Genomic DNA, 17,814 nt, shown 5'->3' with positions numbered 1-17,814 from the left:
AATCTACCGATTAGAAGGATTTTATAGTATGTACAATAGTGCATTACACAATAAGATGTTTTAAAAAATAAGAAAGTACATTTCAATCAAAAAAATTAGATTTTCATCATACAAAAAACAGGACGTCATCTGAGCACCCGGTGTAGTGTACTAAGCACTACAGAGTACACTCTTTGATAATATAATATAATACTATAATGGATAGGCTATTCGTATAAATGTATAATATCGAAAACATAGCAGTTAGCGGTTAGGTAGTAAGATGAAAGGCTACCGTTAGCATCTTGCTCACCAAAAATAATGGTTTATCTCAGAGGTGGACTGGTCCAGGGTGCTATAAACCAGGTAGAATCCCGGGTTCCATTCGTATTTTCTAATACAGGGCACGATTACCATTTTGAGGCCCTTTCTTGAATTTATATGTTGTTGTAATGTAGAAGTCTTTCCTAATTTTAGTAAATTTAAAAAAAATGTATGGGCCCCTCATTAATTTTGCACCCTGAACCAAAAGTAGCCAGTCCGCCCCTGGTTATCTTCCAATACATTTTCACTGTAATAATTACAATTATTGTCATTGTAATTCTGAGTGAGACAGACAGTTCAGAAACGATCGATTAGGAATAATATGTCCTATCCACTATAATATATTATCAGATTCTATGCGTAGGTACACTATTGCTGTATAGTGTAAACATTTTATATTATGTATTTAATAATTAATATTCTAATTTATTATACCGAATACGGCGCAGCATAATCGTGCGGCACCGGGTACGCGAACGCTAGAAATGTAACCGTGTTTTTCGACGGTCTCGCCTGGTTACCGGTGATAGGATAGGCCATCGGTAACACGGTAGTCGGTAACCTTTGCTGGGCGTCCGATGCAATATCATGTGTATGCACACGTCATGCGCGCGCTTACATGACGACTCACACAAATACACAATACTACAATACGCTCCCCATGTACGATGTACCCTAACGTCCCTAACATCAAATTTTCGAACATAGCATTTATAATTTTTACATTGTATTCGGTTTACCGATTATTGTTATTATTGGAATCATAGTCAACATATTTTTTCATCCGTTCCCCAAAAACGAGCAACACAACTCGCTCGGGCGCGTGTGTAAAACGCCCTTGTACGCCTATAATACCAATCATTATAATTTATACTGCCGTACCAACCACCTTACGATAGTAATATTATCTAGACAATGAATAAAACGGTATCGGACAAGCCGACATTCGCGTCTAGCTCGTGGGGCGGTAACAGCGATAGGAAAAAGAAATTTATTGTTCTGATAAAAGTAAAATATCGAAGTAAAATAATATTTTAATTTATAATAATCTCTGACCGCGCAGCGATTTACTGTACGCTTGGTCGAGGTCGCGCCGATCCGACGTACGACCGACTCGACCGAATGCCGACAGCAGCAGCACCAGCGTCGGCGTCGTCGTCGTCGTCAGTCGTCACTCGTCGTCAGTCAGTCGGTCGTAAAAAAGCGCATCGTTCACATAGCACGGTGCGTGTTGTGTGTGTGTGTCTTGTGCGTGTGTGTGTGTGTGGTGTGTGTGTTTGTGCGTGCGCGAACGTTTGTGTGTGTGTGTGTGTGTGAGAGTGCGTCCGTCGGTCGTGACGCCGATACAATACCATCATAACGCGATCCCGACACCGACTCGCCCGACCACTCGCACAGTTTTTAATCTCGTTTAGTTGTCGTTATTTTTATTATTACTTCTATCATCATTATTACAATTCGTTTCTCTCCGCTTTTTCCTCCCCCCCGGTAGCGTCCGCTTTGCATGGGATCGTCGTCTGTCTTCTGCTGTTGCCGCTACACCCTTCTCCGAGCTCACAGGTACGTTGTCTTTTAGTCGCACGCCAATAACGTAGCATGGATTATTATTTTATTGTTATTATTACATAAGCACACCTATTATATTGTTATTTTAACTATTGTCGTCGATTGTGTGCGATCGGCGGATATCGTCCGCCCATCCGATACGTTTCCGGTCGTGCCGTTTTCTTACCGCGTCTCACGTCGTTAACCGGTAGGCACGCCGACACTCAACGTCGTCTCACGCCCGTTCGGGCGACGTTTCACATTAACCGTACGCGTGAACAACGGTACGACGCCGCTGAAACGGCCGGACTTTTTGCGATTTTCCATTTCGATATTTTCAATAATAATATCATTCCGTTGGCGTGTCTCTCCGACCCCTCCCCGCCTCCTAACCACCCATCTATAATCATCTGCTGTCCGCGTCCGCTCCGGTCCAGTCAATCGCGTAGTCTTATCAGCACGCCGAAACGCCGTCGTTTCCGTCGTTTGTTCTCGCCAGTGTTGTGTTCGCTCTTTTCGAATTTTTTCATTTTGTGTTCCGGTCATTCGTGATTAACATTCACGACGCTTCGTGATCGGATCGATTCTCGCTGGTATGTACGTTCTCAAACACGCGTCTACATGAAGTTATTTTCGCATACCCCGCCCCTCGTTTTTGGTCCACTTGACTATAGAGCCACCTCCCCCACCCCCGACATCGTCCATCACTCTACCACGAGTCGTGGTCTAAGCCTTTAGGATTTTTTTTGATTTTTACCTAAACTAATTTACCATTCTTGCGCAATCGACTCATTATCAATCACTTGGAAAGGGTGTACCCTGAGCAAGTCTCGTTATGCACCGACGTTCAAGTGGGTATCTACCTACTTTTCCCCCTTACAAACTATCTTTTGGTACACCCTTATAAACGTTTTTATTCCTATTTAAATACTCATTAATTACAAAAATGAACATGTATAAAAATTATATTTATATATACACTGAGGTATCACATGACATTTTCAATGTTATATTTTTTTGATTGTTGATAGATCCATATTTGTTATATTTAGGGGTTAGGTACATTTTGCATTTATTGTCCAGACTAGAGTACCTTGGTATTTATATTTAAATGATATATAAAATATGAGTCACTGACTCACTGTTATTAGTCAACTAATGTTTTTCAATTTTGCACATTCATCACTAATTGTATGTGCATGTAATTCACCTGTTTTAAAAAAATGCAGTGTTAAATATACATAACTAGGTATATGCATTCGTTATCAGAATACTTGGCGTTGTGATGCCGTCAAACACTAAACAATGGTTCTATACATTTTCTGATATTTATTAAACCTCAGATTAAATCTCTATAATAAAGTGTGTGTGAAATAAAATACTTGTATGCTAAATATTATAATTTTATATCACTCTTTGGTTTTTGATAAATTACCGATCAAAAAAACTATCTAGTCTGAAAATGATTGCTGGTTTATTGTTTATTGTTTATTGCTGCCAATGGCTTAACTTAATTGGTCTGCTAACTGTGATGTTGTACAACAACTGTAATGAAAGTTTAAAACAACTTTAGAATGGATCCAATAAATACTGTAAAAATTATCTAACCATAAAGGAGCAAAAGAAAATTATAAGATAACAAAAAAAAAAAACATTTATTGAGAAGGCGTTACACCCGCATGCATTCTCTCTGCCTTAGAAATGCATAGCATAGCAAATTGTATGCTTGGCAATCACGTTTGACTGTTAGTTTAAAATTTAGATTGAATTGACCTCTTATTGAATTTAAAGATAAGATTACTATCTAGTAAACCTCATAGTGTATTTTTATATTTTAATTTTCTAGCGAGTTATGAGTATTTTAAAATTGTTAACTAATTTTTAAACTAACAGAGCTAAGTGCGATCTGCTGAGCGTATAATTTCCTATGTAATGCGCTTGTAAGACAAAGAGAAAGCATGCGGATGTAGCGCCCTCTTAAGTAGGTAGGTTGGTATTCCAAACAAAAACAATTTGAATACAAAATATATAATTTGTTATGAGATTCAATAAACATATTTTATTGTCTAGTTATTATTTACTATAGGTAAATAAATTAAACATTTTCAGAGTTAGTTAACATAACCAAATAATAATGAAAATATATATTAGGTACAATTAGATTTTTATTCTGAAGTAGGTGTACTAATTCAGATAATTTCTACTTTATTAATATCGAGATTACTATTTACCATTTTTTTTAACAAATTCGTCAAAATATTTCATTGGTAGCCAATCGATCGATTTCACCAAAGTTTTTTGTTTAAAGCGTTTTAACGACATTACACTGTCTCGAAAGAAAGTTACCATTTTGCACGTCATGTAGACTGTGGACTATAAACAGCCTGCGGGCCGTGAAAGATTGGTTCACGCCTATGTTAGTTGATACAGTCATTGTGTTTACTCGGTACCACAACCATTGTTACTGGTATCCTGTGTGGGGCTCAAGAATGTCTGGTTTTTGCCAAGACAAGGTACCTTCTTTCGTGAGACAGACTATAGTGCTGGGTTGCATAAAAAATATATTAATTTAACAGTTCAATAAAATGTAATGGACTAATCATGGCCACTAAATCGTGTTTAAGAAGCTCATAACATGAAAAAAATGTTCTTTAAATTTTTTTTTAATGTAAAATTACTGCAGCTATGGCTATGATTTGGTGAAAATCTGATGTAAAAAAATGATTACTTTAAAAGATATTAAGAAATGTAGAATAGCTATGTGATGTCATTGGGCCCGGCTCATCGTTATTGCCTATCTTACACGCGTTAAAGTTCCTTGCTTAACACAATGATTTACAAATCTAAAAATTTTATTTTTGAAATTTACTTTACACACAAGTAGGTATGTGATTTCATGTGTTTAAGATGATAAAAATATCAGAAATTTAATACAACGTTTAGTTTTTAAAATATTAATAAATCTTTAAATTTATTAAACAGCACGTCTTGACGATTAAAATATAAAAAAAAATTCAAATATATCTCATTTTTAATATTTAAAAAACTAAACGTTATATTAAAATGTTGATACTTGTATCATCTTAAACACATAAAACCACATGTATAAGTAAATTAAATTTCAAAAATAAAAAAGGTTGTTAAATTGTGTGAATCGAGGATTTTTTACACATATAAGATGATATATAAATACAAATTATGATGAGCCGGGCCCAATGACATCACGTGTCTTTTTTTTCAATTGCTCATCAGTTATTGAATAATGTGAGTAGAAACGTAAAACCTATACCATTATTCTTAGAATTGAACATTCTTAAATTAAATTAAACTTTTTTTGTGTTTTGTACTCCTTTAAGGTTTACCTTATTATTGATTCGTTAAATGTTTAGTCATTGTTCATGTGACCCTCCATTAATGTATTAAAAATAAATTTCTACACCTATAGGTGGTACAATCAACATGCTTGAAAAGGGTAGAATTAAAATGTTTAGATTTGTGATGAAACATAACTGATTTTATAGAACAATAACAATTGTTATTTGTATATTTTCGATAATAAAAAAACAGGTATTACTGTTAATATTATGAAAATTTAAAATTTGATTTATTTATCAAACGTTACATTTATTGTTTTAATCTAGTATTACATACTTGCCTACTCAAATTTTAATAAATATGTTAAAATTTCTTGTACAAAATAGTCATGTTCAATGTATAGTTTTAAATAAAATATGTTTTTGTTAACAAGTAGTCATGACAACAAAACCCTTATGAAAAATTGGTTTAAAAAAAAAACGTGTATCCAGCCCAAAAACATATTTATGTTAAAATATTCTTTACAATAATTGTTTTTAACTTAAAAATTGTCTGAACTTAATTTTAACATTTTAAATTCTCTTGACTTTCAATAATTAAACCTATTGTCTTAAGTTGGCCTTATTCATTATTCTTGTGTTAATTTAAATACCTAACACATAACTTTGCAAAATTGAACTGTCAAATCTGTACATATAAGTATATTTATACAGTACTTCTAATTAATATATACTATTGTTTATTTTAAATAATAAATACATATACCTAGGTAATTTCTAACTAGTAGGTCATTATATGTTTTAAAAACATAAGAAGGTAGTTCAAAATGTATTTAATTTGATGTTTTATTTTATTCAGTATTTCTATCTATGTATGCCTATCTCAGCCATTGTCCTTCTACACTCCTATTATTAGTAGCTATCTAACCATTTGATCTTTAATTAAGCATTGAACTTAGTATGCAGGCTATTTTAATTAAATATTACCTACCAACATACACGCTCCAATTTATTCTTCAAATTTGATGCATTTTTCGCTTCATTGTCTATTATTATTTTTATTTTCATAAGTTGTACATAAGTTATACATTTGTATTTACATTATATTAATAAATAGTTTGTCATTTATTAATTATACAATAAAAAAATTTTGTTTCAGCACCTAAAAGATACATTTTAAGAATTTAATATATATTTGAGACAATTTCAAATAAAATGCGGGAATACAAAATAGTTGTTCTGGGCAGTGGTGGAGTTGGTAAATCTGCATTGACAGTGCAATTTGTGCAAGGTATATTTGTGGAGAAGTATGATCCAACCATAGAAGACAGTTATCGTAAACAAGTTGAAGTGGACGGACAACAATGTATGCTTGAAATTCTTGATACAGCTGGAACGGTATGTATTAAAAAATGTATATTTTATATAAGTATACATAATTAACAATTTAAGTGATAATTTTCTATTTTCATCCCAATAAAAGCTGATGTAGTTAAATATTGTAAATTAATAAATTAAGTCAATATAATAATACTTTAAATACTGAAATGTTTTGAGGCCCTGTTGTGATAAATTATTAAATTATTAAATTTTCTACAGATTCTATTTATTTATTGAAGGAATCGAGTTTGTACCTACATTAAATTCATAAAATTTGATTATTTTAGTTTTATTAACTAGTATTTATGATCTACCGTATCAAACATTTTTATGTTACACTAACACTAGATCACTTTTAGATATTATGTTTAGGTATTCTTAGTATATAAATCATTTTTTAAAACATTTTTTTTTCAATCATAACTAGACCAACCTAGAGATACAAAGTTTATACTCATAGACACTAGAAAGACTAAAATATATAACAGTACGAGTTTTTGCATTTTTTGCAATAAATAGTCATTACTCTCACCTTTATTACGGTTACATAATTATTCAGCAAACATTTACTTATTTAGTTCATACAACATATTGATGATATCGTTCATTGAAATATTAAATATTAAAAAATTTGTTTCAAATTTTTAAACAAATATTTAACAAAATATTAAATAATAATTTAAATTGTTGATGTCATGATATATCATTTAACCCTTTGAAAAGCATGGACGTATATATACGTTTTTCAAATATACTGTCAAAAAGAGCATGTACGTATATATACTTTTTCCCGCAAATTCTTTTTAATTTCTTTGTTTATGTTTCATTACCATAAAATACCTTACATAAAATATGTGCTGCCATCTGTGAAATTTAATTTCAATCAATCAATTTATTTTCATTTATCAATACATAAAAATAGGACGTACAACGACTTCGCTCACATTTTTTTTTCCAATTTTTCATTCCTAAGCTGCTCCCTGAACTGCATTTACATATACTAAGGCGGCTCCTCAAAGGGTTGGGTTAGTTAGAATTTGAAGGAAATAATTTTTTGACCTCTACTAATAACACTATCTTAATTTATTCAACTTTCTAATTTTAATACTGTGCATAAGTTGTGCAGAAATTAGTTTAGTCAACAAAAATAAAATTATAAAATCATGATAAAATAAAACAATCAAATAGTAATAAAATTATTCTTCTCTCTTTTCAATCCCATAATTTCTTTATTCCTCCCCAAACAATTTTGGCCCACAATTTCAATATGTATTTCATATTTGGCCCACTGTAATTAAAGGTTAGGTATGTTTTAGATTGTTTTAGTAATGGACTTGTTCATTTCTACCCTGCAATATTATATATTTTGCAACATAAAAATTGTTTAAGTTTATAACCTTACTAAGTTTTCAATACAGGTTACAAAACAATTATTTTTTCTAATGTCAACTAAGTTTTATTAATTAAAGATAGCTCACATCAAAGGTTATCATAAAAATATTATGTTTTTTTTATTATTACTTCTTTAGTTTATTAACATGGTTAATGAGTAATGAGTATTAGTATATATGTATGTCTCGCACCCTTAACACATTATACTAAATGTGTCACATAGGTATAGATCATATATTTCAAATAAGGAAAACAAATATAAATTCTTGGTTATTTAATAATATGAAATATGAAATAAAATCATTAATTTTTTCTAATATCCTCAAGATATTTTATGCAAAAATAAATTGATGCTTAAATAATTAATTATTTACAGGAACAATTTACAGCAATGAGAGATTTGTATATGAAAAATGGCCAAGGATTTGTTCTTGTATATTCTATTACAGCACAATCAACATTTAATGACTTACAAGATTTAAGAGAACAAATTTTAAGAGTAAAGGTATAACCATTTTTTAAGTTAAATTTTAAACAAATTAATTATTGCTTTTAAAACCAATTCATATTAATGTATTAAAATTATAAAAATAGGACACTGATGATGTACCCATGGTATTAGTGGGAAACAAGTGTGATTTAGAAGAAGAAAGGGTAGTCGGTAAAGAACATGGAGTGAATCTGGCTCGTCAGTTCAATTGTGCTTTTATGGAAACATCCGCTAAAGCTAAAATCAATGTCATTGATGTAAGTATTAAAATGTCATATATAAATACATATATCTATATATATAAATATGTGTGTATATTATTTTATTGATAGTATGGTAGTTAAATAGACATGATTTGCTTATATGTATATTAATTTCAATCCCTTTATTATTATTATAATTTTTTTTTTTTTTTTTTAGAAACATCAAAGTGTGAGTATTTTAATAAATTAGTATAAATTTTTTTCATCATCTATATTAGAATAAACTAGTAATTTGTATTGGCTTAATATAGACAATTTCAATCTTCTATTATTTATTTTAAATTAATATTTTATTATACGTATTTAAAAAAAATTGAATTTGTTATAACATGAAAAACTCATTTCTTTCAATGTTTTAACTTTAACAGTATTACCTTTCAGTAATGTAACTATTATTATTATTCTGCCTTCATTTCTAGAATTAATAGTAACTACTATAATATTACATTAAACCAATAAAATCTTTTTTGTTAGTACATAATATTATAAGTAACTGTATTGTCAAAATTAATTTAATGTTTGTTACTTGGTATATAAACATCAGCAATTTATATATATATATTTGATTTGATTTAATATGAACAAAAATTAAGAATTTTCATTTTTATAACTAGGATTTAAGTTTAAAACATACGATTTCATGATAGTGCTATTGCATGGTAATGAATACAATTTTTATTTTTTATTTTATATGAATTAATTTAATTTTAAAAATATCCATATTAAATATTATAAGTACATCAATGTACAAAATGTTAGTTTATTTTTTTCATTTAAATTGGGTTATAAAATGAGAAATGTTAAAAATGATAATTTAATTTGTTTTAGATATTCTATGACTTAGTGAGACAGATCAACAAAAAAAGTCCAGAGAAAAAACAGAAACAAAAAAAGAAGTCGCTATGCGCTCTTCTTTAAATAGCTTAATAACAATGATGAAACAACAATCAATGCCAACAATCCACGTAGAAAAAAAGGAATGTTTAACAATGTGGTAAAAATATTGTTTTATGAGTCAATGCTAAATTTGTTATTGCTTACTAATTTTTATTTTAAATGGCTAAATCGACTTTTCCAAATTGCTTTTGTACTTTTTTTTAATTTATAAGTACCTAATTATTATTATTATTATTATTATTATTATTATTTTATTGTTCATTATTGGATATAGCCAAAATTGTAATATTTTCTGAGGCCTGGATCTTTGTAAATACCATTAATTATAAAACATATACACAAATTAACAGCAATGTGTAATTGGCCGTTTTTGTTTGTAAATCTAATGTGTCAATAATCCCTTATTTTTCTAACTGCATTTTTTGAAAACATTACCTTTTCTCTCTATTTTTGAAATGTCATTTAAAAAAATTAATATTCCTAACACAGTTTTCCATAAAAGTGCCAACATTTAGTTAAATATAAATTTCATCTATAACTAAAATCTGCTACCTATCATTTTTAAATTTAAAGTTCATAACTCATCAATCATTTTGTGTTAAATATTTTCTCATTAACAAACGTTCCAATTATAAAATTGTGATCGTTTTGAAATTTATGCTGCCAATAATAACTGTTGTTTCTTGGTAATTTAAAAATCAGCACATTAGTTTTAGATTTGCAATAAATTAACCATGACATAATAATGAATTAGTTGAATTATTCATCAACTTTGGAAACACCATAAACTCAAAACTCCCATGGCATAATACATAATAAACTGAAAAAAATGTATTCATTATTCCAATACTAATCTTATTACTAAATATTTCTTTTTTCAATATTATTATAATATATAGCCTGTTTTTTTAAAAATATACTTTTTACATAGTACATCAACTATAAAATAACTAAATAACCAACTAAAGTAATGTAGTATATTAAAAACTGTTTGAATGTTAAAAATTTTTAATTTCTGGGATTTGAATACTTATACAGTTATGTTAGCTGCTATATAATTTGTGTATATTTGGATTGAATATAAATATTGTATTTATGTCAAAATCTAGTCTGAATATATTATTTTAGTTGGTTTTTTTCTTAATTGAGCTTAACATTATTATTGTATTTCATTAATTGTTTTGAATCGCGTTTTCAATCATCCAGGGTTAAAAATAAACACCAGTTATAAGTATAATAGGTCCTGTTAAAACTTGATGAGTATTTCCAGATATTGTGTGCTCTACTATCCTTCACAGTCTTAATTTATTGTTATACATTTATTAAACTTATAAGTTATAACTATAACATAAAGACAATTTTGATTATTAATATTCTGTTTGGGAAACATTGGATTTAAATTAGTCTTAAATTATTTTTTATTAAATAGTTGAAAAACTTATTATATTCATCCAAAACATAGTTTTATGTTACTACATGTTTGCGCAATGAGAGGCTAATAGGTCCAATCTTACTCATAAGACAAATTTTTTTCAACTAAAAACATTGATCATACAATTCCTTATTTATGTACCAACTATGTTTGAATCTGGCAAAATATTCTTTGATCATGCATCTTTTATTTATTTAAATATTAAATAAATGGTCATAGTTGCCGTATATTGTACCTGTACGTATGACGCACAATAATATTCTTGTGATAACGAACAAACATAATCATTTATAACTTCTGTTATTACAAAATTTGTACAGTCACACAAGGTACTCATTTATAGTTATTGTGTCGAAAATAAAATTTAAAATTCTTTATTCTTTTGTCCTTATAAACAGCATTTTTTGACACTAACTAAATTGATGTTTGTAGCTTAGAAAAATTTAGCATTTAATTAAAATTCATTTTTTTTTTTTATTATAATATATGTATTTCGACTTGTTAACAATTTTCAATTCTAATAGTTGTTTAATAAATATTACTTAATAAACCCATAATTGTAAGGATGTGCAAATACATAATATAAATAAAAAAAAATGTTTATAAATATATCTTTAAATATATATATAAATAATTCTGTGTATGTATTTATTAAAGGATTACAGAAGTGTAATTATAGGTACCATTTATGCATTTATATATATTTAACATATAAGTGTTTGTAGGCCAATATTTAGTATATTCATTTATAGTATGAGCCCTAATTCCCTTAATATTGACAACAACATTAATTATTTTTAAACAAAATGTTTAGAGTAATTGTTTACTTTAATTTATTTTATGCTTATAAAAAACAAATCAATGGAACCAATTTATAGACAATATTATTGTTAGTAGAATAGTAAAATTTTCATTGGTGGTTTAATTGTTTATTTTACTATTACTGTTTTTTTTCACATTTTTCTTTATAAACGTGTAAATGTTTATATTATTTATTTATTTTCTATCTAATTATACATATAACAACTAATTCCAATTACACAAAAAAAAATGAGAAACTTTATATTGTATCCGAACTGATAACATGTTTATTATAATATATTTGAACCATTATGGTCTTCTTAATAAACATATTATTGTATATTGTGTTCTTTGTATTGTTCAAACTACAGGACTAACTTAATTATGCAAAACGGATTGAGTGATGTTCTCTAATCGTACTGTATAATATTGTTAAACCCGTTTTAATGATTTATTATTTATATAATCCTATTTTATATGTCTATATACATACATATATTATTTTTATTTATCAATGTATTGTTTATTTTATTATTATTTATTTATTATTATTTTTTTTTTACCTAGCTTAGATTCTAAAAGCAAATAATATGAAATATATATATTGGACCCAAGTTACTAAGGATGTAAATGAATAACAATAATAATAATAATGATAGTTCATTTTATGTTTTATTTTATAAAATAATCAAACAACTAGTAGGTGTGTTAATTGTACAGCACAAACTAGTGCACGAACACCCTACTGTAGTTAATTTTTTTTGTATGTTATGTAAATCTTATTATTTTATAAATTAAATTACACTCATGGAGAGTGTACAATTGCGATATAAATTAATACTATTCTATATGTCTTGTATTTAATTACACAAGGTGTTTTATTCTTATTTTTAAATGTTTATTTAACTAAATATTTCAATTATCGTAACAAAAGTGTCGCATTATTCCTCTCACTTTGATCACTATTTATCATTGTATTATACATTAATATATATAATATATTGTAGTAAATTATTTTTCAAAAACTCATCTATATACAAAAAAAAAATAAAATATTACACATACAATAAATAATACTCGTCTAGGTTCTAATTTACTCTGACCACCAATCGTATGTTCCGATTATTTGTTATTCCATTGACCATGAAATATATTATTATATGGAACCTAATATAATATGTTTGGATCTGTGTAGTAATGCAATAATTACTCATATAATAACAATATGTAAACTACAAAATGACTTATCATGTTTTTTTAAAAAATTTATATGATGGGTATTAAGAAAAGTGTTCTAAATTTTCTCGCCATGAAATAGTGAACTCAGAAAATCATTTAATATGTATCTAATAATATTATCCTCTGAATGTTAATCTCGTTTAATTTAAGAATATGATCATGTTTACCGTGAAACTATTCATATTGGAGCGTCGTAATAAAAATTTAAAAAAAAAAAAAATGTTTTATTAATTTATTCTCAAATAAAATATGTTTACCACTATTTAATTTAAAATATTATTATTTTTAATTTCGACCAAACAAAAAAAAATGTATTATATTTGCATAAATACAAATTACTTGTATTTAAAAATCATAATTTGTTTTTATATTATTAGTTTTTTTGAAATAGTAGCTACAAATAACTGAATTCTACCACAAACAGACTGGTTTTAAGAAAGTGAAAAATGTACGAGTTATACAATTATGTTTTTTTTTTTTTAATAATTGTAACTAATCATTTTTTATTATTATTACCTTTATTTGCAAACAAGTGTTGTTTGTTCGATGTTTTCAAGTAGAGAAACTGCTTAAAAATATTCATCTAGTACTTAAATATAACCTGTGTAAATACTGGACGTCTAAACAAAACTCAGAACATGTATGTTTTAAATTTTTTTTTTAATTCATTCAGCATAGACAACTGACAACCAATAATTTTGCCACAGATATTTTTACCTTTTTTATTAAGAGGATGTCAGCGCAGTATTTGTTTTCTCTCTGATCCATACGCATCAAGAGTTAAGAGTACCTATTTTAAGATGTACAAACAATTTCCTATTTTAAAATACTCATAACTCGCTTTAAAATTAAAATATATGAAAACGCCTATGAGGCCCTAGATAATAATCTTACTTTTACATTTTATAAGAGGTCATTTCTCTAATTAAAAAAATTAATATGATTATAATCATTGTTATGAACGTAAAATTTGATATGTTGCTCGCGGGTTAGAGAAAGAAAACAAATAGTGCGCTAACATCATCTATTCCTCTTAACACTTTGATGGACATGACTGCTATAGCAAGGCACCACATTTCTGACCTTTTAGCATCACCAACATTTTTTACCCTGAATCAACATTTACAATAACTAATAATTAACTACAATAACAAATGCTATAGCAGTTATGCACTGGCAACACCAAAACACATAGAATGGTATGGCATGGCATGTCCATCAACGTGAGAATTCTCATGTAGGTACTCAATATTATTAATTAATAAGGCCGTATCTACAATAATTTGTTTCTAAACCATAAAATGAGATAAGGCTTGTAAAATAAAACAAATAAATAGAATAAAAATATATTTGAATTGTTGGGGGAGGGGCTCATGGTTTTCACTGATAAATAAATTATTTTTACCCAGTTATGCTACAGTTAGACTAAGGGGTTAAAGAGGGGGACTCAGTCCCTTTCCTCTGCCGGTGGTTTTAAAGCGTCCCTTCATCAAATTACGATTAACATTATTCAGAGTTAAAAGAGGGATGAGTATGGTTACACAATCACTGTTTATACATTAGACATTACACATAAAGTTATGTATGGAACGCTTAAAACTATATGGAGACAGTAGTCCTCCTGGAATTTTTTCCCACTTTATCCCGGGTTAGATCAACTGTTATTTAAAGTCAATGATATTAGTCTACAGTGTCTTGTTGGTAGATCTTAAGGGGATTCGTTTTCTACTAAAATATCTTATGCCAATTACATAGATTATAGACTACCCTTGTTATCGGATAAAACTTAAAAGACGAAAGCATATTTGATTTTGTGAAAATATCTACTTTTTTGTAATTACTCTTATACCCTTCAAAATTATATTTTTAAATTTGAATACTTATTAATAATTTTAAAATGTTAATAATATTAAATAAAATAATTAATTTAAAATGTAAGAAATAAGTCATGACTCATGACGAATTAAAAGCTGAATGTTTTCTGAAATACTATAGTAGATAACTATGTCCATTGATACAAAGAAAAACAAATTCAATACTTTAAGACGAAAAAAAAAACAAAATAATTAATTTTCGTGTAGTGCTTACTTAGCGCGACCTGGTCCGCTTACGACCAGTTTGATAAAAATATTATAAATTTATAACTAGTGACCAGATTTCCAGATTCTCCAACTTAAATAGATTTACTATTTGAAAAAACTAAATCAAGCATGGAGTTAAATTTATTAGAGACAGTATTATAAATACTATTTATTTATTCGAAGCGAAGAGTACCGTGGTACTGATTACGGCTGATCTGACGAACTTTATCTGTATACTGTAACAGAACCATTGTACTCGAGGCTTGAAACACCATTATTCCAACTAATATTTGGTAAATTTAAGTCCCCACAAACAATCCCAAAATCAAATTAGAAATAACATCATACACCTAATACCAATATGATATTATTTTAAATATAAATATTATGGTAGTTACAACTGTTGTGTTTTTGTGATCTTACAAATACATTATAAACAAATATGTATTTTTAAACATATTTTTGTACTTATACATAAGTAACTGGAAAAACAAAATATAATAAATTCCAAAGACTACCTAGCAAAATCTAGCAAATCAGTAGCAATATTTTGATACCATACTTACGGGTGGTTGTAACTTGTAGGACACTTTGTACGGTCATCCGGAAAGAATTAAAACCACGGACAGTTGGTACTATAATTTGAGGTAGAAAAACATATATACATATCACATAATTTGTTATTATAAACCACATGCAGTTAACAGACATAAATAATAATAATAATAGTTAGATAATAAATTCATGCTGTGTACAGGCTTCATGAATTTTTAACGTATGCACAACATAGGTACAATTATAAACTATAATAGAGAAACAATAAAATTGTATTAAAGAGTATCCAATTTTACGAGTTAATTGTTTCAATTAATAATAATAATTGAAATGTGCTGCAAAAACCTACACATAAGATAAGACATACGATATTGCACACTATAATACACTAAAGTAATAAATATATTTCCTGGTTTATTTATACCGTACAAACTACAAAGTGTCCACGATCGATTTTTATCAATTTATTTTCACCGGACAAAGTGTCCGCGGTATGCAATTCAAATAATAGATAGTACAAAGTGTCCGTTTACCCTTACGAGCCGATCGGAAAATGTGCCGCTGCTGTGTTAAGTTGGCGCCAGCATATTTGAATTTTGATTTACCTACACTTAAATGAGATACTACCAAATTCTGAAAATGACCTAGCAAAATCTAGCAAATTCCTAGCATATTTTTCCGGTGCCAACTCGGTTGACATTAATTACTCATCACTAGTCATTGAACCTAAGTTTTAAAATGATAATTTGTAAGCCTGGGCATAAACCGAGTTAAAAAGTTAAAGTTAAGTTAATTCTAACTTTTTAACTTAACTTATTTTAATTGATATAAACTTAATAAATAACGAGTTACTTTTAATCAAATTCAAGTTAATATATTGGCTATTTCCTGTGTTCAATAATATTTATGGTTTTTATTATTTTAAACCATATCAATGGGTATTTATACAGATATTAAAAAAACAAAAAATAATAATAACTTAACTTAAGTTAATAAGTTCATTGAAAATGTTCATATAACTTTTAACTTAACTGAGTTAAAAAAAAATTAGGTTAACTGTTAACTTTAAAGTTTTTAAAATGTTTTCTATCAACTTAACTTAACTCAGTTAAAAATTATCATTAACTTGCCCAGGCTTGATAATTTGTATTTATTTATTTTTAAAAATATAGGCTGGAACCTAAAATATAACAATACAAATTTTAATTATATTATCATACAATGATTTACAATGTACCTACGTAAGTGGGTAAACACTATTGTATAGGCCATCTGTTAAGTAATTAAATATACTATTTATCTATACCTAATACCTATGCACAATTGCACAATGCAAGAATTACATAATAATTTATTTAACTATTCAGGTGTGATATTATCTGTTAATGAAATTTTAATCGTATTAATTAAACTTGCTAATAAAATTTGAAAACATGTAATGATATATTGATAGTACCATAATACTTACTTTAAAATATACTCATAACTCGCTTTAAAAATTAAAACATAATAAAAAGCCCATGAGGTTGCCTAGATAATAATCTTACTTTTAAATTTTATAAAATTTAAATATAATAAAAAGCACATGAGGTTGCTCAGATAATAATCTTACCTTTAGATTTTAAAAAAGGTCAATTTGGTCTAATTTTTAAATTAACGGAGCTTACACGTGTTCTGCTTAGCGTACAATTTGCTATGTTACGCACCTGTAAGACGAAGACAACACATGCAGGTATCACGTCATCTTAAAGTTATTTTGTTAACATTAAAAAATCATTTAAAGTTATTTTGTTTATAACAATATATAATATACAGTGTCCTCAAAAACAGAATACACTTTATAATTAAATTACCCATATTACTCGGTACCTTATACATATACATATTTTTGAATTCTGTTCGCCAGTTTAAAAAAAAGTCATGGTGAAACAGCACCCCCCCCCCCCCGTATTTACACCACTGAGATCATATGAAGAAGCAAGATACCCACTTTAAAGAAGCAATTTGGACAATTGATTTGAGGGCTAAATTTATATTTATTAGGTGGATTTAAAAATGTATATATTTAGAAACTTAGGGGGGCTTGAATAAAACTAGGAGGGACTAAGCCCCCCCCTAGACA

At 27.9% G+C, this 17,814-nt stretch overlaps 1 protein-coding gene across 2 annotated transcripts; it reads left to right on the top strand.

The window, feature by feature from the left end:
- Nucleotides 1–1,479: 1,479 nt before the first annotated feature.
- On the top strand, nt 1,480–12,908 carry LOC132934001 (ras-related protein Rap1). Of its 2 annotated transcripts, none has more exons than XM_061000285.1 (5): nt 1,480–1,863; nt 6,322–6,560; nt 8,311–8,439; nt 8,529–8,681; nt 9,516–12,908. In XM_061000285.1, exons 2-5 carry the CDS (start codon nt 6,378–6,380, stop codon nt 9,603–9,605), a joined length of 555 nt encoding a protein of 184 aa, XP_060856268.1. In that variant the 5' UTR covers nt 1,480–1,863; nt 6,322–6,377; the 3' UTR covers nt 9,606–12,908. The 2 variants fall into 2 exon arrangements, with proteins under 2 accessions (XP_060856268.1, XP_060856269.1); XM_061000286.1 differs by lacking the exon at nt 1,480–1,863 and adding an exon at nt 1,992–2,441.
- The last annotated feature ends 4,906 nt before the right edge of the window (nt 12,909–17,814 follow it).

The sequence above is a fragment of the Metopolophium dirhodum genome, chromosome 1 (genome assembly GCF_019925205.1).
Source record: "Metopolophium dirhodum isolate CAU chromosome 1, ASM1992520v1, whole genome shotgun sequence".
In the NCBI taxonomy this organism is placed as follows: domain Eukaryota; kingdom Metazoa; phylum Arthropoda; class Insecta; order Hemiptera; family Aphididae; genus Metopolophium; species Metopolophium dirhodum.
Note: the sequence above shows the minus strand (reverse complement) of the source record. Positions and strands in the feature narration are given on the sequence as shown.